This window comes from Mobula birostris, chromosome 16 (assembly GCF_030028105.1).
Source record: "Mobula birostris isolate sMobBir1 chromosome 16, sMobBir1.hap1, whole genome shotgun sequence".
Classification (NCBI taxonomy): Eukaryota; Metazoa; Chordata; class Chondrichthyes; order Myliobatiformes; family Myliobatidae; genus Mobula; species Mobula birostris.
Window position 1 is genome coordinate 71897638 of NC_092385.1, and position 25507 is coordinate 71923144.

Here is a 25507-nt window from a genome sequence, read left to right on the forward strand (position 1 = left end):
AAACATGATCGCACTGGCCACCACAGACTCGTAGAACATCCTCAGCATCGTCCAGCAGATATTAAAGGACCTCAGTCTCCTCAGGAAATAGAGACAGCTCTGACCCTTCTTGTAGACAGCCTCAGCGTTCTTTGACCAGTCCAGTTTATTGTCAATTCATATCCCCAGGTATTTGTAATCCTCCACCATGTCCACACTGACCCCCTGGATGGAAACAGGGGTCACCAGTACCTTAGCTCTCCTCAGATCTACCACCAGCTCCTTAGTCTTTTTCACATTAAGCTGCAGATAATTCTGCTCACACCATGTGACAAAGTAACCTAACGTAGCCCTGTACTCAGCCTCATCTCCCTTGCATACAAACTCCTCACAGACAGCGCAGTGCGAATTGAACCCAGGTCACTGGTACTGTAAAGCATTGTGCTAACCACTACACTACCATGTCACCCCTGTGTTATACAGGAAAAATTGGCGCCTGAGGCCTCTTTGCAAAGGGCCTTATAGCATACCCATCAGCTGCTTCCCAGATTCCTGGCCTCCCTCCAGGACATTTCTGGATGTTTATCCCACCTAGTCTCAGGCCCCAGAGATAGCAGTTTCTGCAGGAGATCCCATGAACCCAACTGATCATTGCCATTACACTGGAAGCGAATTCCACACACTTACAATCCTTTATGCAAAGATGTCTCTCCTGTACTCTGTCCGTTCTCACATTTCATCTGGTATGATTAAGACTGAGGTTTTATAAGACTGCATTTGGAGTATTTTGAGCAATTTCAGAACATAGAAATCCACAGCACATTACAGGCCCTTCGGCCCACAATGTTGTGCTGACCATGTAACTTGCTTTAGAACCTGCCTAGAATTACCCTACCGCATAGCCCTCTATTTTTCTAAGCTCCATATCCCTATCACCACCATTGCTGGCAGTGCATTCCATGCACTACCACTCTCTGTGTGAAAAACTTACCCCTGACATCCCCTCTGTACCTACTTCCAAGCACCTTAAAATTACGCCCCCTTGTGTCAGCCATCTCAGTCCCAGAAAAAAGCCTCTGGCTATCTACAAGAACAATGCCTCTCATCATCTCATACACGTCTATCAGGTCACCTCTCATCCTCCGTCGCTCCAAGGATAAAAGGCCAAGTTCACTCAACCTATTCTCATAAGGCATGCTCCCCAATCCAGGCAACATCCTTGTAAATCTCCTCTGCACCTTTTCTATGGTTTCCACACCCTGCCTGCAGGGAGGTATTCAGAACTGAGCACAGCACTCCAAGTGGGGTCTGACCAAGGCCTTGTATACCTGTAACATTATCTCTTGGCTCTTGAACTCAATCCCATGGTGGGTGAATGCCTACACACTATACACCTTCTTAACAACACTGTCAACCTGCATAGCAGTGCTAACACTAACCCTAACCCTAATGTGGACGTGAACCCCAAGATCTCTCTGATCCTCCACACTGCCAAGAGTCTTACTATGAATACTATATTCTTGTCTTCAAAATTGACCTATCAAAATGAACCATTTCACCCTTATCTGGGTTGAAGTCCATCTGCCACTTCTCAGCCCAGTTCTGCATCCTAATGATATCCGGCTGTAACATTGGACAACCCTCCAGACTATCCACAACAACCTCAATCATTGCGTCAGCAGCAAACTTTCTAATTCTTCATCCAGGTAATTTATAAAAATCACAAAGAGGAAGGGCCCCAGAACAGATCCCTGTGGAAAACCACTGGTCACCGACCTCCATGGAGAATATGAACCACCTACAACCACCCTTTGGCTTCTGTGGGCAAGCTAATGCTGGATTCACAAAGCAAGGTCGCCCTCTTGCATGGAGAACCTCATCAAATGCCTTGTACACTGTATACACTACATCCACTGCTCTACCTTCATCAATGTGTTTTGTTGCACCCTCAAAGAATTCAATCGGCCATGTAAGGTATGACCTGCCCTTGACAAAGCCATACTGACTATCTCTAATCAGATTACGTCTCTCCAAATGTTCATAAATCCTGCCTCTCAGGACCTTCTCCAACAACTTGCCCACTACTGAAATAAGACTCACTGGTATATAATTCCTGGGTTATCACTACTCCCTTTCTTGACCAAGGGAACAACATTTACAACCCTCCAATCCTCCAGTACTTCTCCCGTCCTGATTGATGATGCAAAGATCATCACCAGAGGCTCAGCAGTCTTCTTTCTTGCCTCCCACAGTAGCCTGGGGTAAATCTGGTCTAGTCCTGGTGACTTAACTGATGTCTTTCATAATGTCTATATTCTCAAGCATTTCAGTTCACTGTAAGTCATCCGTACAATTGCTAAGGTCCTTTTCCCTGGTGAATACTGAAGCAAAGTATTCTTTAAGTACCTCTGCTACCTCCTCCGACTCTATGTATAGGTTTCCACTATCACATCTGATTGGTCTGACCATATCTCACACAGCTCATCCTCTTGCTCTTCACATACTTGTACAATGCTTTGGGGGTTTCCTTAATCCTGCTTGCCAAGGCCTTCTCAGGACCCATGCTAGCTCTCCTAATTTCATTCTTAAGCACATTTCTGGCAACTTTGTAACTTTCTAGACCTCTAACAGTACCTAATTTCTTGAACCATTCATAAGCTTTTCTTTTCTTCTTAACTAGATTTTCCACATCCTTTGTACACCATGGTTCTTTTACCCTACCATCCTTTCCCTGCCTCAATGGAACATACCTATGCAGAACACCATGCAAATGTTCCCTGAACACTTGCCACATTTCTGCCATGCATTTCCCTGAGAACATCTACTCCCAATTTATGCTCCCAAGTTCCTGCCTAATGGCTTGACATTTCCCCCTACTCCAATTAAATGTTTTCCCAAATTGTCTGCTGCTATCCTTCTCCAATGCTATGGTAAAAGAGATAGAGCTGTGATCACTACCTCCAAAATGCTCTCCCACTGAGAGATCTGCGACCTGACCAGGTACAATTGCCAATACCAGATCAAATACAGCCTCTCCCCTTGTAGGCTTATCTACATATTGCGTCAGGAAACCTTCCTGAACACACCTAACAAACTCTACCTCATCTAAACACCTTGTTCTAAGGAGATGCCAATCAATATTAGGAAAGTTAATTTTTCTGATCACAACAACCGTATTATTATTGCACCATTCCAGAATCTGCCTCCCTATCGGCTCCTCAATGTCTCTGTTACTATTAGGGGGTCTATAAAAAACACCAAGTAGAATTACTGCCCCCTTTCCTGTTTCTGACTTCCACGCACGTTGACTCAGTAGACAATCCCTCATGACTTCTTCCTTTTCTTCAGCCATGACACTATCCCAGATTAACAGTGCATGGCCCCACCTCTTTTGCCTCCCTCCTTATCCTTTTTGAAACATCTGAAGCCCAGCACAATCGAGAGCCATTCCTGCTCCTGAGACATCCAAGTCTCTGTAATGGCCACAATGTCATAGTTCCATGTATTGATCCATGCTCTAAGTTCATCCGCCATGTTTATGACATTCCTTGCATTAAAATAGACACACCTTAAACCATCAGGCTAAATTCATCTTTGTTCTATCATCTGCCTATCCTCCCTCACAACTGCATACAAGTTGTCACTATTTGTGCACCAACTACCCTTTCCTCTGCCTCTTCACTTCAGTTCCCACCGCCCAGCAATTCTAGTTTAAACTCTCCCCAATAGCCTTAGCAAACCTCCCAGCCAGGATATTGGTCCCCCTCAGATTCAAGCGCAACCCATCCTTTTGTACAGGTCATGCCTGCCCCAAAAGAGGTCCCAATGATCCAGAAACCTGAATCCCTGCCCCCTGCTCCAATCCCTCAGCCACGCATTTATCCTCTACCTCATTCTATTCCTATACTCACTATTGCGTAGCACAGGCAGTAATCCCAAGATTACTACCTTTGAGGTGCTACTTCTCAGCTTCCTTCCTAACTCCCTGTAGTCTGTTTTCAGGACCTCCTCCCTTTTTCTACTTATGTCATTATTACTAATATATACCACGACCTCTGGCTGCTCACATTCCCATTTCAGGATATTGTGGATGTGATCAGAAACATCACGAACCCTGGCATCTGGGAGGCAAACTACCATCCGTGTTTTTTTTTTCACGCCCACAGAATTGCCTATCTGTCCCCCTAACTGTCGAGTCCCCTATTACTGCTGCCTCCCTTTTAAGCCACAGGGTTAGACTCAGTGTCCGAGGCACAGCCACTGTTGCTTCCCCCAGCTAGGTCACTCTCCCAGCCGTACTCAAAATGGAGTACTTATTGTTAAGGGGGATGGCCACAGGTGTGTTCTCCACTACCTGATGCTGTCCCTTCCCTGCCACCCACTTATCTGTCTCCAGTGGCCCCTGTGTGACTACCTCCCTGTAGCTCCTATCAATTACCTCCTCAATCTCCCTAACAAGCCAAAGGTCATCGAGCTGCAGCTCCACTTCCCTAACTCAGTCTCCAAGGAGCTGCAGCTCAATGCACCTGGCGCAAATGTGGCCATCAGGGAAGCTGGAAGTCTCCCAGAAATCCCACATCTGACATCCAGAGTAGAAAACTGGCCCTGCAGTCCCACTATTCTTAAGTTAGAGGAGGAAAGAGATCTGAAAGTAACTTATGTTCTTACCTCACCTAGGCCCATCCCCACCGAAGCCTTGATGAGTCAAATCCCTACTATTCTGTCTCATGCTTCTCCGTCGACTGGTCCTTTGACGAACGCTCCGCTAGGCAGTGTCCCCATTTTATGCTGGAACCTTCTCGGTGGCTTTGCATGAAAACAAGTAACTGCATTTGCACACTTCTCCCAATCGATTCTGGGCCCTTTATCTAAGAAAGGATGTGACGGCATTGAAGAAGGTCTAGAGGAGGTTCACAAGAATTAGCCTGGGAATGAAAGGGTTAACACATAAGAAGTATTTGATGGCTCAGGGTCTGTACTCAATGGAGTTTAGAAAAATGTGGTGGGATCTTATTGAAACCGACCAAATATTGAAAGGCCTAGATAATGTGGATGTGGAGAAGATCTTTTTTATAGGAGTCTAGGACCAGAGGTCACAATCTCAGAATACAAAGATATCCTTTCAGAGCAGAAATGAGGAGAAATTTCTTTAGCCAGAAGGTGGTAAATCTCTGGAATTCATTGTCACAGATGGTGTGGTGGCCGAGTCATTGGGTATACTTGTGATGGTTATTGTGCTTATGATCTGAGTCTTGCTCTTGATTTCCAGCATCTGCAGAATCTCTTGTGTTTATGAACTGTGTTTGAACTCACTTGTTAAGCTGGAAGTATCACCTCCTTGGCAGGGAGAGAGGACCCACTGCTCATATCATGGGAATTGGCTGCTAAACTCACCATGGAGGATAAACAGGGAAGTGAACTGGTCTTTGAAGACTGGGTAACTGCAGTAGGACCTCCCTTTACTGAGGGTACCTGTGGCTACTTACATTGGATAGAGTCTGAAATCTTTGAGTTCGGGACTTCGCAGTCAGCCATCACAAATTTGGTTGATAGTTCTTGATTAATTGGGACATTAAAGGTTATGGAGTGAAGGCAGGAGAATGCGGATGAGAGGGATAATAAATCAGCCATGATTGGATGATGAGGAGACCCGATGGGCCGAATGGTCTTATGTCTTATGTTGGCTTTTCAGTCCATCTAGGGGAAAGCAGCAGCCTATTTCCCAACACCTCACACGCACCACCCGTCCACCCTTTAAACAGTTCTCCCCACCTTGCGTACACAGAATGCCTCACAACTGAGTACAAATACCTTCTAGTCCTGACGAAGGGTCTCAGCCTGAAACGTTGACTGCACCTCTTCCTACAGATGCTGCTTGGCCTGCTGCGTTCACCAGCAACTTTGATGTGTGTTGCTTGAATTTCCAGCATCTGCAGACTTCCTGTTGTTTGCGTTCTAATTACATTTACTCTCTTCCAGGTGCTGGCGAATCTGGCAAGAGCACCATTGTCAAGCAGATGAAGTAAGTTGCTCAGTGAAGTGTTATTTTTATATCAGTAACACATAAAGATTTCCCAGAAGCTGGTTAGAATGTGTTTACTGCAGTCAGCAGAAGTAAAGGATTAGAGACTGGATTTAACTTTTGATGTGTGTGTGCTTTAGCCAGAGGGTGGTGAATCTGTGGAATTCATTATTACTTTCCTGGGCAGGATTTACCGAAGGCCAGACATTTCTAATCTCCATTCCCATTCTGACACATTGTTCGATGGACTCCTCTACTGCCACGATGAGGCCACATTCAGTTTGGAGGGGGAGCACCTCATATTCCATCTATGGAGGTCAAATCATTGGGTACATTTAAGGCAGAGGTTGATAAGTTCTTGATTAATCAGGGTGTCAAAAGTTAAGGGGAAAAGGCAGGAGAAAGGAGTTGAGAAGGGTAGTAAATCAGCCATGATGAAGTGGCAGCAACACACATCAAAGTTGCTGGTGAATGCAGCAGGCCAAGCAGCATCTATAGGAAGAGATACAGTCGACGCTTCGGGCCGAGACCCTTCGTCAGTCCTCTTCCTATAGATGCTGCCTGGCCTGCTGCGTTCACCAGCAACTTTGATGTGTGTTGCTTGAATTTCCAGCATCTGCAGAATTCCTCATGAAATGGCAGATTACACTCAATGGGCTGAATGTCCAAATTTTTCTCCCATGCCTTATGGTCTTGTCGTCTTCTATTGAGTATTCTGTACTGAATTTCAAGATCCTCTGTCTTCCTTAACCTCCACAAGAACACTTGGGAGAAGACTGTTCACCACAGCCCGCTATTCCCCTCTCAGTCCACTCCACATTCAACAAAACGACAAATGATCCAATCATTGGTGTCAATCTCACTTTACCAACAGATCCCCAAAACCTTTGATTTTATTTCTCAAAAATGATCTAAATCCAAATGCAATCTAACTAACTAAATGTCTACAGCCCTCTAATGCCAATGATTCTAAAATCTCACAACCCTCTGTTCAAGTAAAACTTTTCTTACTTCAATTAGAAATAACTGATGGTTCACCCTTTGGTTGAAGGCAACACAGTAGCGTAGCTCTTAGTAAAACACCATGACTATGCAAGTGATCACAGATTGGGGTTCAATTCCTGCCACTGCCTGTAAGGAATTTGCATGTTCTCTCCATGACCATGTGTGTTTCCTCTTGGTACTCCCGTTTTCTCCCACCTTCCAAAGATGTACATTTAGGGTTAATGAGTTTTAGGCACGTTATTTTGGCACAGGAAGCACGGCAACACTTGTGGGCTGCCCAGAACATTCCTTGCTTATTTAATTTGATACAAATGATGCATTTCACTGTATGTTTTAATGTTCATGGAACAAATGAAGATAATCTTTAATCTTAAGTTAAACACAATAGTCCTGGACAATCCACCTCGAGGAACCATTAACCAGTTTTCCAATTATTTTCAGAACCTTGTACATCCCAGTGGGAACATCGGTTATGTCCTCCTTTTGTCATGTGGTCTGTTGCGCCCATGCTAGTTCCCAGCAGAGCCATCCCACCAGCACCATTTCCTCCATGGCCTCCCACCTACGCTCACCCACATGCCAACCAACTCCCCTTAGTTTCCTTTGTCATTTAACTGCACTAAGTGATGGTTGACCGTGGGTAATGAACCTGCTAGCTCACCACTAGGCTGTGGGAGGAGACTGTGGCAGTGGCAAAAGCTCACATGGTCACGGGAAGAACATGGAACCTCCACATTGGCAGCATCCATGAACAGGAGAGGGCCCAGGTCCCCAGAGCTGTGCCACAAAACACTGGAGGAACTCAAAGGGTCAGACAGCATCTACAGAGGGAAATTGGCAGCTGACATTTCAGGTCCTGACCCTACAAAGTTCAAAGTAAGTTTATTATCAAAGTACTTATATGTCACATATACAACCCTGAGATTCGTGTTCTTGCAGGGACACTAGGTAAACCCAAGAAATGTAATAAAATAATTGAAAGATCACACCCAACAGGATGGACAAGCAATCAATGTGCAAAAGACAATGAACAATACAATAGAGAAAAAGTATATATATATATAAATAAATAGATAGATAGATAGATAGATAAATAAATAAATAAGGCATGGGGTAAGGAGGGGAGGAGGGGCATTAGCAAAAGTTAGAGAAATCAATGTTCATGCCATCAGGCCAGACGGAATATAAGACTGAATCCATTGCCCCTTCTACTGTAAAGATGAAGCCACACTCAGGTTGGAGGAACAACACCTTATATTCTGTCTCGGTAGCCTCCAACCTGATGGCATGAACATTGATTTCTCTAACTTCTGTTAATGCCCCTCCTCCCCTTCTTACCCCATCCCGTATTTATTTATTTATGTATTTATTTTTTCCCCCTTTTTTTCCTCTCTCTGTCCCTCTCACAATAACTCCTTGCCTGCTCTCCATTTTCCTCTGGGCTTCCCTCCCCCTTTCTTTCTCCCTAGGCCCCCTGTCCCATGATCCTCTCCCTTCTCCAGCCTTGTATCCTTTTTGCCAATCACCTGTCCAGCTCTTGGCTCCATCCCTCCTCCTCCTGTCTTCTCCTATCATTTTGGATCTCCCCCTCCCCCTCCAACTTTCAAATCCCTTACTCACTCTTCCTTCAGTTAGTCCTGACGAAGGGTCTCGGCCTGAAACATCGACTGCACCTCTTCCTAGAGATGCTGCCTGGCCTGCTGCGTTCTCCAGCATTTTGTGTGTGTTGCTCCAGTTAGTAGGTTAATTGGTCATTATAAATTGTGTGGCGGCTCGCCCACACAGCAAGCAAATCGGCTCCAGCACTCGCCGGCAAGCCCACAGCTAGCGGCAACCGAAAGGGCTCTGAGTGCAGGGCAGACCGCGGCCTGGAAGATGACGTTGCTTCCACCCCACAAAGGGTGGGGGTTGCAGGGAGCGGGTTACTTAAGCGCACACCGATTCAAACAGTAAACGGTTCAACCAGACTCTGCTCGACTCAGTGTGTTGCTTTCACTAGTCGCATATCAGCACAACTACAACTGTCATTTTTATTAGGCTAGCATTAAATCGGGTGTTCTAGGCAGTGAGGCTCAAAGGGCTGGAAGGTCCTGTTCCAGGCTATATCTCCAAATTATTTTTTCAAAAATAATACACAGAGCCGTGTATCAGGAGAGGCCGATGTGTATCAGCAGTAAAATACACTGAACGGTAGAAGGTTGAGGGGGGACTTGATAGAAGTGTTTAAAATTATGAGGGGGATAGATAGAGTTGACGTGGATAGGCTTTTTCCATTGAAAGTGGGGGAGATTCAAACAAGAGGACATGAGTTGAGAGTTAAAGAGCAAAAGTTTAGGGGTAACATGAGGGGGAACTTCTTTACTCAGAGAGCGGTAGCTGTGTGGATCGAGCTTCCAGCAGAAGTGGTTGAGGCAGGTTCGATGTTGTCGTTTAAAGTTAAATTGGACAGCTATATGGACAGGAAAGGAATGGAGGGTTATGGGCTGAGTGCAGGTCGGTGGGACTAGGTGAGAGTAAGAGTTCGGCACGGACTAGAAGGGCCGAGATGGCCTGTTTCTGTGCTGTAATTGTTATGTGGTTATATGGTGTATCAGGAGTGTATGGATCAGCAGTAAAATACACTGAACAGTGTATCAGGAGAGGCCGCTGCATTGAACAGCAGTAAAATACACAGAACTGTGTATCAGGAGGGGCCGGTGTGTTAAACAACTGTAAAATACACAGCACGGTGTATCAGAATGGGCTGGTGTGTATCAGCAGAAAAATACACAGTATGGTGTATCAGGAGAGGCCAGTGTGTTAAACAACAGTAAAATACATAGAACAGTGCTTCGGGAGAGGCCCGTGTATGGAACAACAGTAAAATACACAGAACAGTGTATGAGGAGTGGCAGGTGTGTATCAGCGGTAAAATACACAGAACAGTGTATGAGGAGTGGCAGGTGTGTATCAGCGGTAAAAGACACAGAACTGTGTATCAGGAGAGGCTGGTGTACTGAACAGCAGTAAAATACACAGACCCATGTATCAGGGGAGGCCGGTGTGTTAAACAGCTGTAAAATACACTGAACGGTGTATCAGGGGAGGCCAGTGTGTTAAACAGCAGTAAAATACACTGAACGGTGTATCAGGGGAGGCCGGTGTGTTAAACAGCAGTAAGATACACTGAACGGTGTATCAGGAGAGGTTGGTTTGTTAAACAACTGTAAAATACACAGGACTGTGTATCAGGAGAGGCCGGTGTGTTAAACAGCAGTTGACCTGATTTTCTCTCCCCCTGTGATGGACCAATAGCATGAAAGGTTAATATCTGATTCAGCAAGTTGGTTCCCTCCCACCGGCAGGTTGGCCAAGGAGATTATTTACATCAGTAAACCCTTTGTTACTCACACCTCGCATACCGAAACATTAGGTCACTCAGTTTTGCTAGTCTCAGTGATAAACAGCACCCTTTAATACTCAATAAACCACAACACCGATAACAGTTCCCATTTGTGCTTCTTCATTCTAGTTATATTAGAGTTATAAAGTCACAGAAACAGATTCCAAATGACCAACACCCATGCCAACCAAATCTATTCTAATCCCACTTACCAGCACTTGGTCTGTAGCCTACTGTGAATCAACAATTCAATTGCTTGTCTTATGTCGTAACATTTTTAAAAATCACCATTTATAATGCATACTGGTGAGCTGTGATGAGATTCAATAGATGTTAAGTGGATTCTGGTTAATTGGGACCAGTACATTTTGGCCCAATTAAGTGGCTGTCCCAATCAGCTGAAGTTACATGGAAAGTTAAAAAAATATACAAAGAGATAAGCTAGCATGTAACTGAGTAATAATATTTATCATTGTGGACTTCAGGCATGCTAGGAGCCACACTCACGTCCCCATCTACATCTACAGAGCTGTAGTGGAGCGTGTATCAAGCTTCAAATTCCTTGGTGTCCACATTTCCAGGATCTCACCTGGTCCCTGAACTCCTCCATCCTGATCAAAAAGGCACAACAGCGCCTTTATTTCCTGCGGAGCATCAAGAAAGCTCACCTCTGTCCCAGGATACTGACGGACTTTTACCGCTGTACCATTGAGAGCATACTCACCAACTGCATCTCAGTGTGGTATGGCAATTGTCCCGTATCGGACCGCAAAGCACTCCAGCGTGTGGTGAAAACCGCCCAGCGGATTATCAGCACCCAATTGCCCACCATTGAGAACATCTGCCATAAACGCTGCCTGGGCATGGCGAAAAGCATTATCAAGGATGCACCTCACCCTAACCATGGACTTCTTACTCTCCTCCCACCCGGTAGGCACGACAGGAGCCTCTGCTCCCGCACTAGCACGCATAGGAAGAGCTTCTTCCCTGAGGCTGTGACTGTACTGAACCTCACATCACAGCGCTAAGCAGTATTGCACCCATATTGTACTGTCTCAGTACTTTTATATTTGTGTGCTGTAGCACTTACTTGTTATTCACAGTTATTTTGTAAATAACACTATTCTTTGCATTTCTGGTTAGGTGCTAACTGCATTTCATTGGCTTTGTATCTGTACTTGGCACAATCTAATCTAATCTAATCTAATGCATTTACTTGAAATACAGAACAAATTAGAACACTACCATTACTTCTACAGTACTCTCAAACTGTGTATTAATTCCCAATAGTTATCGCCGGAGGAATTCATCTGCTGTGTTCTTTTGATTGACTAAATGAACAAAATCAGCGCAGACACCTAGTGCAGATAATGGACTGCCTTCATACAATGCTTTTGAACTCTCCATTTTCATTGTAACATTCAAGATGTTTGTCGATACCTTCACATTCATTGTATTTTCTAACTTGTTGAAGTAGTGAAATCATTTCATTTTCACTCTTGGCCATTTCAGGCTTGAAACTATAGTGAGCAAAACAATTCTGAATTGTCTTACTGCTTATTGCTCACCAACTCTGTGACAAAAATCACTGCTTTTTAAAAAAAACATGCATCTGACACTATTTGAAAACTGTTTACTCTAAGCATGCGGTAGTATTTAACAGACACACAAGCGCACACAACTGACGCTAGTTAGAAACTGTTTGGCAACAATCTCCTGTCCCAATTAAGCAGCATAGTGTCCCAAGTAAACAAAGGGAATCCTCACTATTTTCTCAATTCAGTTTTTGTTCTTTAAGAGTTGCCCAACTAAACAGCTGCCCCGATTAACTGACGGCCCATCTGGAATCCACTGTATTTTTAAATTACATATATGTTTATATGATTGTGTATGTTTATATATGTTTAAATGATTGTGTAGGTTTATATGTTATATGATTGTGTATGTTTATGTATGTTTATATGATTGTGTATGGCTCTAGACTTCGTGCCCAAAGGAGGATATACTTGACTGAGAGACAATGTAACATAGTTTCATTAGATTCGTTCCTGGAGAGGAAGTAGTCTCCTGGTGATACAGATTAAACGTTTGGAAAAATAAAAGATCACAGATAATCATGATTCCTAGAGGGAATGCCAGAAATTATAAAGAGAGGTTTGGTTTTTTTTGCCCTTAACTCCGAGTGGAGTCATCGGGACGCCGTCATGATGGTGTTTTTTTTAGCAGGCTTTCTTACTTTTACAAGGCCGAGTTGCTAGCTCGACGCTCAACCCAGCACGGATGGAAAGCGTGCAAGGGAGCCGGCTGGATTCGAACTCAGGAGCCTTCCCTCCGAAGTCCGGCGCTGATGCCACTACGCCACCAACTGGCGCAAGAGAAGTTATATACACAAATTAATAATCTAGGACCAGGGAACTGCTTCAAAGTAAGAGTCAGACATTCATAAAAAATAGAACATAACAACATAGTACAGGCCCTTCAAACCATGACCTTTTAACATAATCTATGATCAATCTAACCCTATCCTTCCACATAGTCCTCCATCTATGTGCTCATCTAAGAGTTTCTTAAATGCCCTTAATGTAACATCTCCACCATCACTCCTGGCAGGGCGTTCCACTTACATCTGACACCCCCTTTCTATATTTTCCTCCAATCACATTAAATTATGCCCCCCAATACTAACCATTTCTGCCCTAGGACAAATTCTCTGGCTGCTCACTCTGTCTATGCCTCTTATCATCTTGTAAAAGTAAAGTAAAGGCATCAGTTAGTCTTTGCGAGACCATGGATCTGCGCCTGGAAAGTCTTCACCCTCCAGGGCACAGGCCTGGGCAAGGTTGTATGGAAGACCAGCAGTTACCCATGCTGAAGTCTCCCCTCTCCATGACATCAATGTTGTCCAAGGGAAGGGCATTAGGACCCATACAGCTTGGCACCAGTGTCGTCGCAGAGCACTGTGTAATTAAGTGCCTTGCTCAAGGACACAACACACCTTGCCTTGGCTGGGGCTCGAACTCACGACCTTCAGGTCACTAGTCCAATGCCTTAACCCCTGGCCACATGCCCACACATCATCTTGTACACCTTTATCAAATCATCTCTTATCCTCCTTCACTCCAACAATAAAAGCCCTAGTTCGCTCAGACTATTCAAGACTGATATGAGGAGAAATTCCTTTTATCCAAAGCTTGTGAATCTCTGAAATTCTCAGTCACAGTCAATGTGGATATCTAAAGTATATCTTAAATCTTTGGATGTTGGGAGAACAGAGGGCCCAGGTCGAAAGGTACAAATAGAGGATCAGCCATAAACTTATCAAGAGGCTCATTTTGCTTCACGTGTCCTCATTCTCTGTTGCTTGACAGAATTATTCACCAGGATGGCTACTCCCGGGAGGAGTGTCTGGAGTTCATCGCCATCATCTACAGCAACACCCTACAATCTATGATGGCCATTGTGAAGGCAATGAACACACTGAACATTGGCTACGGAGACAGCGGCAGGCAGGTGAGTGCACTGAGTATATGACGAGGAAGCTGTCATCTCCAGACAAAGACCATCGAACAGAGAACCCTGCATTACAGTAGAGACCCCTCAGCTCACGACGTTGGGCTGACTTTTAAACTACTCTAAGATTAATCTAACCCTTCCCTCCTCCATCGACCTCCATTTTTACTATCATCCATGTGCCTACCTAAGAGTTTCTTAAACGCCCCTAGTAATACCTTCCTCTACCACCACCCTTGGCATTCACCATTTTGTGTAAACTCTCCCATGTCCCCCCTATACTTTCCTCCAATCACCTTAAAACATGCCCTCTGATATTAGCCATTTCCATCCTGGGTAAAAGTCTCTGGCTACCTTCTTGATCAATGCCTTTTATCATCCTGTCCACCTCTGTTAGCTCACCTCTCATCCTTCTTCACTCCAAAGAGAAAAGCCCTAGCTCTCTCAGCCTGTCTTCATAAGACGAAGGGTGATGAAGAGTCAACCAACTATGAGCAACGAAAATCACTGAGGTAGAAGGTAACAACGTGGAATAACTAGCATCTTTCCCTGTTTACTCCTATATTGAGGAGTCAGTTAAGAGTTAACCTCTTTGAGGTATGTGGAGTTACACCCAGGTCAGACCTCAACAAGTAAGGTTAACAGATTCTACACATAGGACATTAGATGGGTTTGAACCACACCGATATATCTTTTATTAAAAATTTACCATTTTCATTAACTACTTGAATTTAAATTCCCAGTGTTAGATTTGAACTCATATCCCAGGATTAACGATGCAAGACAATTAGTCTGGATGCACAACAGCTCAGTATGGCAACTGCTCTGCATGAGACAAGGAGTTGCGGACACAGCACAGCACATCAGGGGAACCAGCCTCCCCCTATGCTCTGTCTCAGTAAAACAGCCAACATAACCAAATGTTCGTCCTTTTCTCCCCTCTTCCAATGGGTAGAGGATACAAACACCTATGGTCACAAACCACCAGGCTCAAGGCAGCTTCCATCCAACTAGTGCCAGACTCCTGAATGGACCTCATACATGATAAGCCAAATTCTTGACCTCACAATCTACCTCATTATGACCTTGGACTTCGTTGTTTAGCTCCACCGCACTTTCTCTGTAACTATTACACTTTACTCTGCCTTGTTATCTTCTACTTCAATGAACTGTGCAATGATTTGATCTGTAGAAAAAGTATGCAAAATAAATTTTTCTCTCTACCTTGGTACTGGTGATAATAATAAACCAATACCAATGCCAGTTAAAAAGCTAAGACAGAGAATTCACTGCAGGGGGAGCATAGCAGTGAATAGAGTTAAACATTTGTCCAATGCCTATCCACAGCTCTCCCTGCCCCTTCTTGCTGTCAGTGGACATGAACTGCCTCCTGCAGGTTAGTGTTCAACCAACACTCATAACCCTTTCTTCCCCCAGGATGACTCACGTAAACTGATTCACTTGGCTGATACAATCGAGGAGGGGACCATGCCAAAGGAACTGTATGAGATTATCAGCCGCCTCTGGAAGGACTCTGGAATCCAGGCCTGCTTTGAACGAGCCTCGGAATACCAGCTAAATGACTCTGCTGGCTAGTAGGTGGCCTCACTTTCTGTCTTATCTGGCAGTGGTCTGGAGGTGAAAAAAAGCAACATGGCCTACCATTGAAGTCGAAACAGGCTGGAGACTATTCTGTATAATTAAATGAAGATTTATAGGTTTTTGATAGGTAGGGGTATCAAAGACTACAAGGAAAAGACAGGAGAATGAGGTTGAGAGGGAAAATAAATCTGGCATTATCAAATGGTGGAGCAGACCATATGTCTTTTGGTTTTATGAGGGCAGGCATCCATTTAACAAACTTCGGTTAAACTTGAAGTCACTTGGAAACTCATGTGACACAGACTTAGAAACAACGAAGTACAAGTTTTAGTTATTAATTCCTGTGGGCAAAATAGGTTTGAGATCCGGATCAGCTCCCAATACTTTGAGTTACACAAGTTCCTGCAATCCCTCTGGCCTTGGGGTGGCCAATAGATGGTGTACTTCCACCATGCCAAATTCTTACCTTGTCCTGTATAGCTCAATAGCACCACCTAATGGCCACAACTAGGACCGCAGCAGAAAAGAATTCTGTTCATTGCCCGGAGAGCAAGAGTCCACAATGTATTGTAATCTGACCATGTGATTTGAATTGAACTGACTTTATTACTTACATCCTTTATATACAAGAGGAGTGAAAATCTTTATGTTACATCTCCATCTAAATGTGCAATGGGCAATTTAAAGCAATTTATAATAAATTTATGTGTGGTGGCATGGATGAAATCACTGGAGAGACAGAGTCACTGGTAGATAAAAAGCAGCTTCTTTATTCGACACAACAAGCAGGCATCATACGGACGGAGATGCCTTCAGTAGAAAGATCTGATAGCCCAATGTGGGCTCGATATTTATATGCTAAACACAAAGGCAATCGCTACTTAAGAAGTTATAGACAATGCATAGGCAATGCATAGACAATGTTCCCTATTGAAGCTAGATACAAAATATCACAAAACCTAACTCCATCCTTTCCTTCCGATGCCAACATGTCTGGGTTGGTATCCACAACCTTTAGGAATGCAATTAAATCCACAATCCATTTATTTGGCATTTTATGTGCTAACATAGAAGACAATTAATATTTATAATGTATAGATAATACTGTCTTCATAACTACAGCATCTGGCCAAACTACGGCACCAGAAGCATTGGGTATTCACACCTTTTTAGGAAGCGCATTGTTGTGGACTCAATCCACAGTACTTTGTCAAATAATCAAATAGAAGTCTGGAGGCCAAAGTCATTTAAGTGTAAACAAATCATCTACCCAAAAAAACTCACTCTAACAGTATGTACAACAAAACAGTAACAAGATGGTTGAATATGAACAGTCAATATAACAGAAATACAGTTGTATTAGCATGATTTAATCAGTCTGATGGCCTGGTGGAAGAAGCTGTCCTGGGAGCCTGTTGGTTCTGGTTCTTATGCTGTGGTACCATTTCCCGGATGGTAGAAGCTGGAACAGTTTGTGGTTGGGGTGACTCGGGTCTCCAATGATCCTTCAAGCCCTTTTAATACACCTGTCTTTGTAAATGTCCTGAATAGTGGGAAGTTCACATCTACAGATGCGCTGGGCTGTCCGTACCACTCTCTGCAGAGTCCTGTGATTGAGAGAAGTACAGTTCCCATACCAGGCAGTGATGCAGCCAGTCAGGAGGCTCTCAGTTGTGCCCCTGTAGAAAGTTCTTAGGATTTGGGGGTCCATACCAAACTTCTTCAACCGTCTGAGGTGAAAGAGGCGCTATTGTGCCTTTTTCACCACACAGCTGATGTGTACAGACCACATGAAATCCTCGGTGATATGTTGCCGAAGAACTTAAAGCTGTTCCTCTCAACCCCGTATCTATTGATGTCGATGGGGGTTAGCCTGTCTCCATTCCTCCTGTAGTCCACAACCAGCTCCTTTGTTTTTGCGACATTGAGGGAGAGGTTGTTTTCTTAACACCACTGTGTCAGGGTGATGACTCCTTCTCTGTAGGCTGCCTCATTATTATTTGAGATTAGGCCAATCAGTGTAGTGTCATCAGCAAATTTAATTAGCAGATTAGAGCTGTGGGCGGCGACACAGTCATGGGTATACAGAGGGTAAAGGAGGGGACTTAGTACACAGCCCTGAGGGGCACCTGTGTTGAGAGTCAAAGGGCCAGAGGTGAGGGAGCCCACTCTTACCACCTGCCGGCAATCTGACAGGAAGTCCAGGATCCAGCTACACAAAGCAGGGTGAAGGTTGAGTTCTCTGAGCCTCTTGTTGAGCCTGAAGGGGAATTCTAGTGTTGAATGCTGAACTGTAGTCCAAGAACAGCATTCTCACATAAGCATCCTTTTTATCCAGATGTGTAAGAACAGTGTGTAGAGCTGTAGTGAAGCTAATCAAAAACACAGATACTGGAAACCTGAAACAAAAACAGAAAGTTCTGGAACACACAGCAAATCAGGCAACATCTGTACAAAAAGAAATAGAGTCAACATATAAAGTCTTCTGAACAGATTTTCAGCATCTGCAGTTTTTGAGATTGTCTCGAAACCAAGACAGTTTTGATACACGGCAACCAGAGCAAATTAAATAGTAACACACAGAAAATTCTGGAGGAGCTTAGCAGGCCACGCAGCATCTATGAATAAGAGTACATTCAACGTTTCAGTTTGAGACGTTGACTGTACTCCTTTCCATAGATGCTGCCTTGCCTGTTGAGTTCCTTCAGCATTTTGTGTGTGTTGCTTGGATTTCCAATGTCTGCAGATTTTCTCTTGTTTGAAATTAAATAGTACATGGCCAGATTTGTTAGACTCCACAGAGGGGTAAGTGAATCTGTTTTAATGATGTTAGTCAAACCACCAGCAAATCTTTGATCTTTTTTTTCAAATGGTCTTCAGCTAAACAAGCATCCATCTTTTAGCTAAATATGCCATAAAGCACAGCCCCATCAGACAATAAGACATAGGAGCCATTGAGTCTGCTGCACCACTCCATCATCATCCCTCTCAACCCCATTCCCTTGCTTTCTCCCTGTAACCTTTGACCCCCCCCTTACTAATCAATAATTTATCAATCTCCACTTTAAATTTACCCAGTTACTTGGCCTCCACAGCCACTTGAGGCAATTCATCACCACAGATTCTGGCTAAAGAAATTCTTCCTCCTCTCTGTTCTAAATGGTCATCCTTCCATTCTGAGAATGTACCCTCTAGTCCTAGACTCTCCATGTCTACTTTCATCTAGGCCTTTCAATATTCACTGAGATCCCCCCTCATTCTTATAAACTCCAGTGAGTAGAGGCCCAGAGCCATCAATGACTCATCATACAGTAGTGGCAAACAAAACTGCTCTTACAATACTCAAATGTGGTCTAAAAAATGCCTTATAAAACCTCCGCATCACGTCCTGGCTTTTGTATTCTAGTCTTTTGAAATAAATGCTAACATTGCGTTTGCCTTCCTCACTAGTGACTCAACCTGCATGAGGACTCCCAAGTCCCTTTTCACTTCCAATTTCTGGATTTACTCCTCATTTTGAAAGTGGACTACACCTTTACTCCTTCTACCAAACTGCATGGCCATACAATTCCCTACACTTTATTTCATCTGCCACTTCTTTTCTAATTTTCTAATCTGTTCAAATCCTTCTGAAAACTCATTGCTTCCTCAACAGTACCTGCCCTTCCAGGTAACTTTGCATCATTTGCAAACTTGGCCACAAAACCATCAATTTCATCATCCAAATCACTGACATATCGTGGGAAGAGTAGCCCACCTAACACCGATGCCTGTGGAGCACCAGCAGCCAATCAGAAAAGGCTCCCTTTATTCCCACACTTTGCCTCCCGCCTGTAGCCAATCTTCCATCCATGCTAGTCTATTTCCTGTAATACCATGGGTTCTTATCTTGTTTAGCAGCCTCATGTGTGATACCATGATGTGAGGATTTTGCAGAGATTATATCAAAGGTTCAAAGGCTCATTTATTATCAAAGTATATATGCAATACACAACTCAGTTTCTTCAGTCCTACACTCACAACCCTCTGCTGCAGGACTTTGAGCCTAGATGACAATAGAAGCAAAGGATTTGACCTCTTGACCTTTATTAGGAAGCGGAATAAATGGGATTTCTGATCCCTTACTCTTTCAAATACTGCAGGTGCTAGAAAAACACAGGTGGACAGGCAGCATCTGTGGAGAAAGTTAATATTACAGTTTGACAGTCTTATTTCAAAATTGGGAAAAGTTGGATATAAAGAAATTGCAGAGAAGGGGAAAAGCTCTGAGAGAATGAAAAGGCAGGTCAGTAATAGTGGGGAAGGAGACTTTGGAATGGCAACCTTGGGGTCAATTGGACCAATAAAGGAAAAGGCGGCTTGAGAGGAGCGATTGACAGGTATAGAGAATGAAAACTAGTTGAAATTGGTAGACCTGGAAGGCAGAAATGAGGGGCAGTTTGTTGGACTATGTTCACACAGTGGAGAACATCTGAATAAGCTGGAGAATCAGAGAAATGAACCGGTGTCACTCTTACATACTGAACAGAAGTGTCCACTTCTTCTGTGATTAGTTTCCCCCAGTGTAGAGTAGAACATAGAACATAGAGCACTACAGCACAGTTTGACCCACACTGTTGTGTCAATCTTTTAACCTACTCCACAAACAATCAATCTAACCCTTCCCTCCTACATAGCCTATAAGCCCTTCATTTTCTTTCAATCACCTGCCTACGTAAGAGTATCTTAAATATCCCTAATGTACTTGCCTCAACCACCACTGTACAGTACATTCCAGACACTTACAGAGTGGAATAGAACCTTCTGGCCCTTTGATCCCCCCCAGCAACCCCTGATTTAACCCGAGCCCAATCTCAGGACAATTCACAATGACCAATTAACCTACGAAGAGATGCATCTTCGGACTGTGGGAGGAAATGGAGCACCCAGAGAAAGCCCATGCGTTCCATGGGAGACTCCTTACAGAGGATGTCGGAATTGATCTCCAAACGCCAACACCCAGAGCTGTAACATCATCGCGTTAACCACTTAACACTCTCTTTGTAAATAATCTACCTCTAACATCTCCCCTAAACTTTCCTCCGCTCACCTTAAGAGATGTCCTCTAAAAGGACAGTCAGTCAATTCACTATAGCACACAGAGAGACTGTTGGCCACTTGTACAGGGGGAAGAGAAAGTCCAAGTACTTTATTAGTTACCTTGCCTTCTCTGCATAAACATCGACGGGCAAGGCGGGTGGCTGTTTACTGACTCCTCATCCCTTGCTTTCCAGTTACCTCAATGACTTGGATCGAATCGTACAGCCAGGCTACCTCCCCACTGAGCAAGATGTGCTGCGCTCACGAGTGAAAACCACTGGTATCATTGAGACCCAATTCGGATTCAAGGATCTCAACTTCAGGTACCGGCAATGGGCGCTGAGGGGCCCACCTGTTGTCCATGCACTCGACACAGCGTTTGGCTCAGGGGCAGCGTGGTAGCATAGCAGTTAGTGCAACAGTTCACAGTTTTGTAGCTCCACAACCTTATTAATCAAGAACCTATCAAAAACCACTTTTAATTTTATTTCGGTAGCACAGCAGTTGGCATGACACTATTACAGGTCGGGACCTCTGAGTTCGGAGTTCAAAGAAAGTTTATGTATTCTTCCTGTGTTCTTCTGGTGCTCCAGTTTCCCCTCATAGTCCAAAAACATACCAGTTAGGGGGATAATTAGTCATTGTAAATTGTCTTGTGATTAGACTAGGGTTAAGTCGGTGGGTTATTGAGCAGCGCAGTTCAATGGCTGAAAGAACCTGTCCCATGCTGTATCTTTAAATGAAATAAACCTAGCCAATGAACTGGCCTCCACGGCAGTGTGTGGCAATGAACGCCACAGACTCACCACCCTGTGGCTAAAGAAATTCCTCCTCATCTCTGTTCTTCTATTCTGAGGCTGTGTCATCTGGTCCTAGATTATGAGCTTTAATTAACCTGTTTGTGGAGGTGCCAGTTTGCTCTGCAATCATTGGTACAAAGGTCAATTAAGTGGAATTCCTGGCTGTCACTTATTTCCTTCCCCTCTTTTTAAGGATGTTTGACGTGGGGGGCCAACGTTCTGAGCGCAAGAAATGGATCCACTGCTTTGAAGGCGTCACATGTATCATCTTCATTGCCGCCCTCAGCGCCTATGACATGGTCTTGGTAGAGGATGATGAAGTGGTAAGTGAAGGGGAAGCCTGGCAGGCATCCGCCACCAAGGGGAGGCGGTGGATCTCGTTCCTCCTCCTTTTATCACTGCTAACCTCATCCCTGCTCCAGGACCACTGCAAATCAGGATAATCCTATCACTTCCGAACTTGGAATTTTGCATTCAGTTCTGCTTGCATCATTATAGGAAGGAAGTGGAAACACTGGAGAGGGTGCAGAGGAGAGCTAACAAAATGCTGCCTGGATTGGAGAGCATGTCTTATGACAATAGGTTTGGTAGGCCACTGTAATTTCCCACTAGTTCCGTACTGGGTTGGTGGGGGTGCTGGCTCCTCCCACGGGTGCTATACTCCAGTGTTCACTCCCGGGACGATGAGCCAGATTGCCTTCGTCTGTGGCTGCACTTGCACTAAATGAGGAACTGCTCTGAGCTGCTCTTGCAGAAACGTGGCCATGTGACAACATCCATGCACCATCAATCTACCGGCCATAACATTCAGGAAGTTGGGCTACATTCGTATCTGTTATATATTTTTTGTAACTATTTTTTTTGCTACCATAGCTTTGATGTGCTGTGTGCTGTGGTTGACCGTAGATTCTGTGCTTTGCGCCTTGAGCCTGGAGGAATATTGCTGCATTTGGCTGTGTTCCTGTGTATGGTTGAATGACAATTAAACTTGACCAGGGCTTTGATGGGATTAATGTAGGATTGGTGTAAATAGGTGGTCAATGTCAGCACGGACTTGATGGGCTGAATGGCCTGCTCCTGTGCTGTATCTCTGCCCTTTTATGAGACGCAAACAGGAGGAAATCTGCAGATGCTGGATATATATAGAAGGCCGCATCGGGAGAAGGGCCTTCTATATATTGGCGAGACCTGATGCAGACTGGGAGATCGTTTCGTTGAACACCTATGCTCTGTCTGCCAGAGAAAGCAGGATCTCCCAGTGGCCACACATTTTAATTCCACATCCCATTCCCATTCTGATATGTCTATCCACGGCCTCCTCTACTGTAAAGATGAAGCCACACTCAGGTTGGAGGAACAACACCTTATATTCAGTCTGAGTAGCCTCCAACCTAATGGCATGAATACTGACTTCTCTAACTTCCACTAATGCCCCACCTCCCCCTCATACCCTATCCATTATTTATTTATTTATATACACAAATTCTTTTTCTCTTTCTCCTTTTTCTCCCTCTGTCCTTCTGACTATACCCCTTGCCCATCCTCTGGGTTTTTTCCCCCCTCCCCCTTGTCTTTCTTCCCGGACCTCCTGTCCCATGATCCTCTCGTATCCCCTTTTGCCTATCACCTGTCCAGCTCTTGGCTCCATCCCTCCCCCTCCTGTCTTCTCCTATCATTTTGGATCTCCCCCTCCCCCTCCAACTTTCAAATCCCTTACTCACTCTTCCTTCAGTTAGTTCTGACGAAGGGTATCGGCCTGAAACGTCGACTGCACCTCTTCCTAGAGATGCTGCCTGGCCTGCTGTGTTCACCAGCAACTTCTATGTTTGTCCCTTTATGAGATATGGGATGTACCTCTGCTTTAGTTTGTTTCCTTATTCTTTCCATCTCTGACTTCTGATTTAAAAATAAACAACCACAGCATGTTTTTCCACAGAAGGTCATAGTTGGGAACTTAACATCAAAGGATATACTTTGTATCAAAAGGACAGGCAGGAAGGCATAGTCAATGGTGTGGCTCTGTTGGTAAGAGGAGGAATTACATTTTTAGAAAGAAGTGACAGAGGGCCAGAGAATGTTGAATCTTTGTGGGTCAAGTTAAGAAACTGCAAGGGTGAAAAACCATTATGGGGGTCAAATAGTAACCTAGAAGTGGACTTAAGATTGCAAAGAGAGCTGGAAAAGGCATGTAATAAGGGTGATGACACAATTGTAATGGGGGTCTACAACATGCAAGGAGATTGGGAAAATCTGATTAGTGTTGGATCACAAGAGAGGGAATTTGTTGATGACTTTGAGATGGCTTTTTAGAGCAGCCTGTTCTTGAGCCTACTTTGGGAAAGGTTATCTAAGATTGAGTGTTAGGTAACAACCCTGATCTTATTGGGGAACTTAATGTAAAGGAACCCTTAGGAGACAGTGATCATAATATGATTGTATTCATCCTGCAATTTGAGAGGGAGAAGCACAAGTCAGATTTATCAGTATCACAATGGAATAAAGGGAATTATAGAGGCATGAGAGGGGAGCTTGCCCAGGTGGATTGGAGGAGGATACTGGCGGGGATGACAGCAGAGCAAAAATGGCTGAAATTTCTGGAAGTAGTTCACCAGGCGCAGGATAGATATGTCCCACCGAAAAAGAAGTTCTCAAGTGGCGGGGGGAGGCAACTGTGGCTTTCAAAGGACATTAAGGACTGCATAAAAGCCAAGGAAAGGGCATATAAGATAGCAAAAGTAAGTAGGAAGTTGGATGATTGGGAAAGTTTTAAAATCCAACGAAAGGTAATTATGATATGAAGGCAGACTAGCCAATGATATAAAGCAGGATACCAGAAGTTTTTTCAGTTATATAAATAGTAAAAGGGGGGAAGATAGAGTTGATATTGGACTAGTGGAAAATGAAGCTGGTGAGGTAGTAATGGGGGCAAAGAAATGGCAGGTGAACTGAATGGGTAACTTGCATCATTCTTCACTGTGGAAGACACTAGCAGTGTGCCAGAGGTCCATGAGTGTCAGGGAGCAGGAGTGAGTGCCATTGCTATTACAAAGGAGACTGTGCTAGGCAAACTCAAAGATCTTAAGGTGGATAAGTCATCTCGACCAGATAGACTACATCCCAGAGTCCTGAGAGAGGTTGAATTGAATTGACTTTCTTACTTACGTCCTTCATATACATGAGGAGTAAAAATCTTTACGTTATGTCTCTTTCTAAATGTGCAATGTGCAATTTGTGGTAATTTATAATAAATAGTATGTACAACAGGATAGTCAATATAACATAGAAATCAGTTGTATCAGCATGAATTAATCAGTCTGATGGCCTGATGGAAGAAGCTGTCCTGAAGCCTATTGACTTTTATGCTGTGTTACCGTTTCCCAGATGGTAGCAGCTGGAACTGTTTGTGGTTGGGGTGACTCAGGTCCCCAATGATCCTTTGGACCCTTTTTACACACCTGTCTTTGTCAATGCCCTGAATAATGGGAAGTTCACATCTACAGATGCACTGGGCTGTCCGCACCACTCTCTGCAGAGAGTGATTGAGAGAAGTACAGTTCCCATCCCAGGCAGTGATGCGGCCAGTCAGGATGCTCTCAATTGTGCCCCTGTAGAAAGTTCTTAGGATTTGGGGGTCCATACCAAACTTCTTCAACCGTCTGAGGTAAAAGAGGCGCTATTGTGCCTTTTTCACCACACAGACGGTATGTACAGACCACATGAAATCCTCGGTGATCTGTTACTGAAGAACTTAAAACTGTTCCTCTCAACCCTGTATCTATTGATGTCGATGGGGGTTAGCCTGTCTCCATTCCTCCTGTAGTCCACAACCAGCTCCTTTGTTTTTACGACATTGAGGGAGAGGTTGTTTTCTTGACACCACTGTGTCAGGGCGATGACTTCTTCCCTGTAGACCACCTCATTGTTATATGAGATTAGGCTAATCAATGTAGTATCATCAGCAAATTTAATTAGCAGATGGGAGCTGTGAGTGGTAACACAGACATGGGTATACAGAGAGTAAAGGAGGGGGCTTAGTACACAGCCCTGAGGGTCTGAGGGGCAGAGGAGAGGGAGCCCACTCTTACCACCTGCCGATGATCTGACACGAAGTCTAGGATCCAGCTACCC

General features: G+C 44.3%; 1 protein-coding gene across 1 annotated transcript in view; it reads left to right on the top strand.

Annotated features, from left to right (window-relative positions):
- The window catches only part of LOC140210884 (guanine nucleotide-binding protein G(t) subunit alpha-1), a 104648-nt gene that overhangs the window by 65537 nt on the left and 13604 nt on the right, over positions 1-25507 (top strand). Inside the window, exons 2-6 of the mRNA XM_072280140.1 lie at positions 5959-6001; positions 13757-13898; positions 15336-15493; positions 20774-20902; positions 21573-21702. Coding sequence (XP_072136241.1) covers positions 5959-6001; positions 13757-13898; positions 15336-15493; positions 20774-20902; positions 21573-21702 — 602 coding nt within the window. The remainder of the gene's footprint in view (positions 1-5958; positions 6002-13756; positions 13899-15335; positions 15494-20773; positions 20903-21572; positions 21703-25507) is intronic.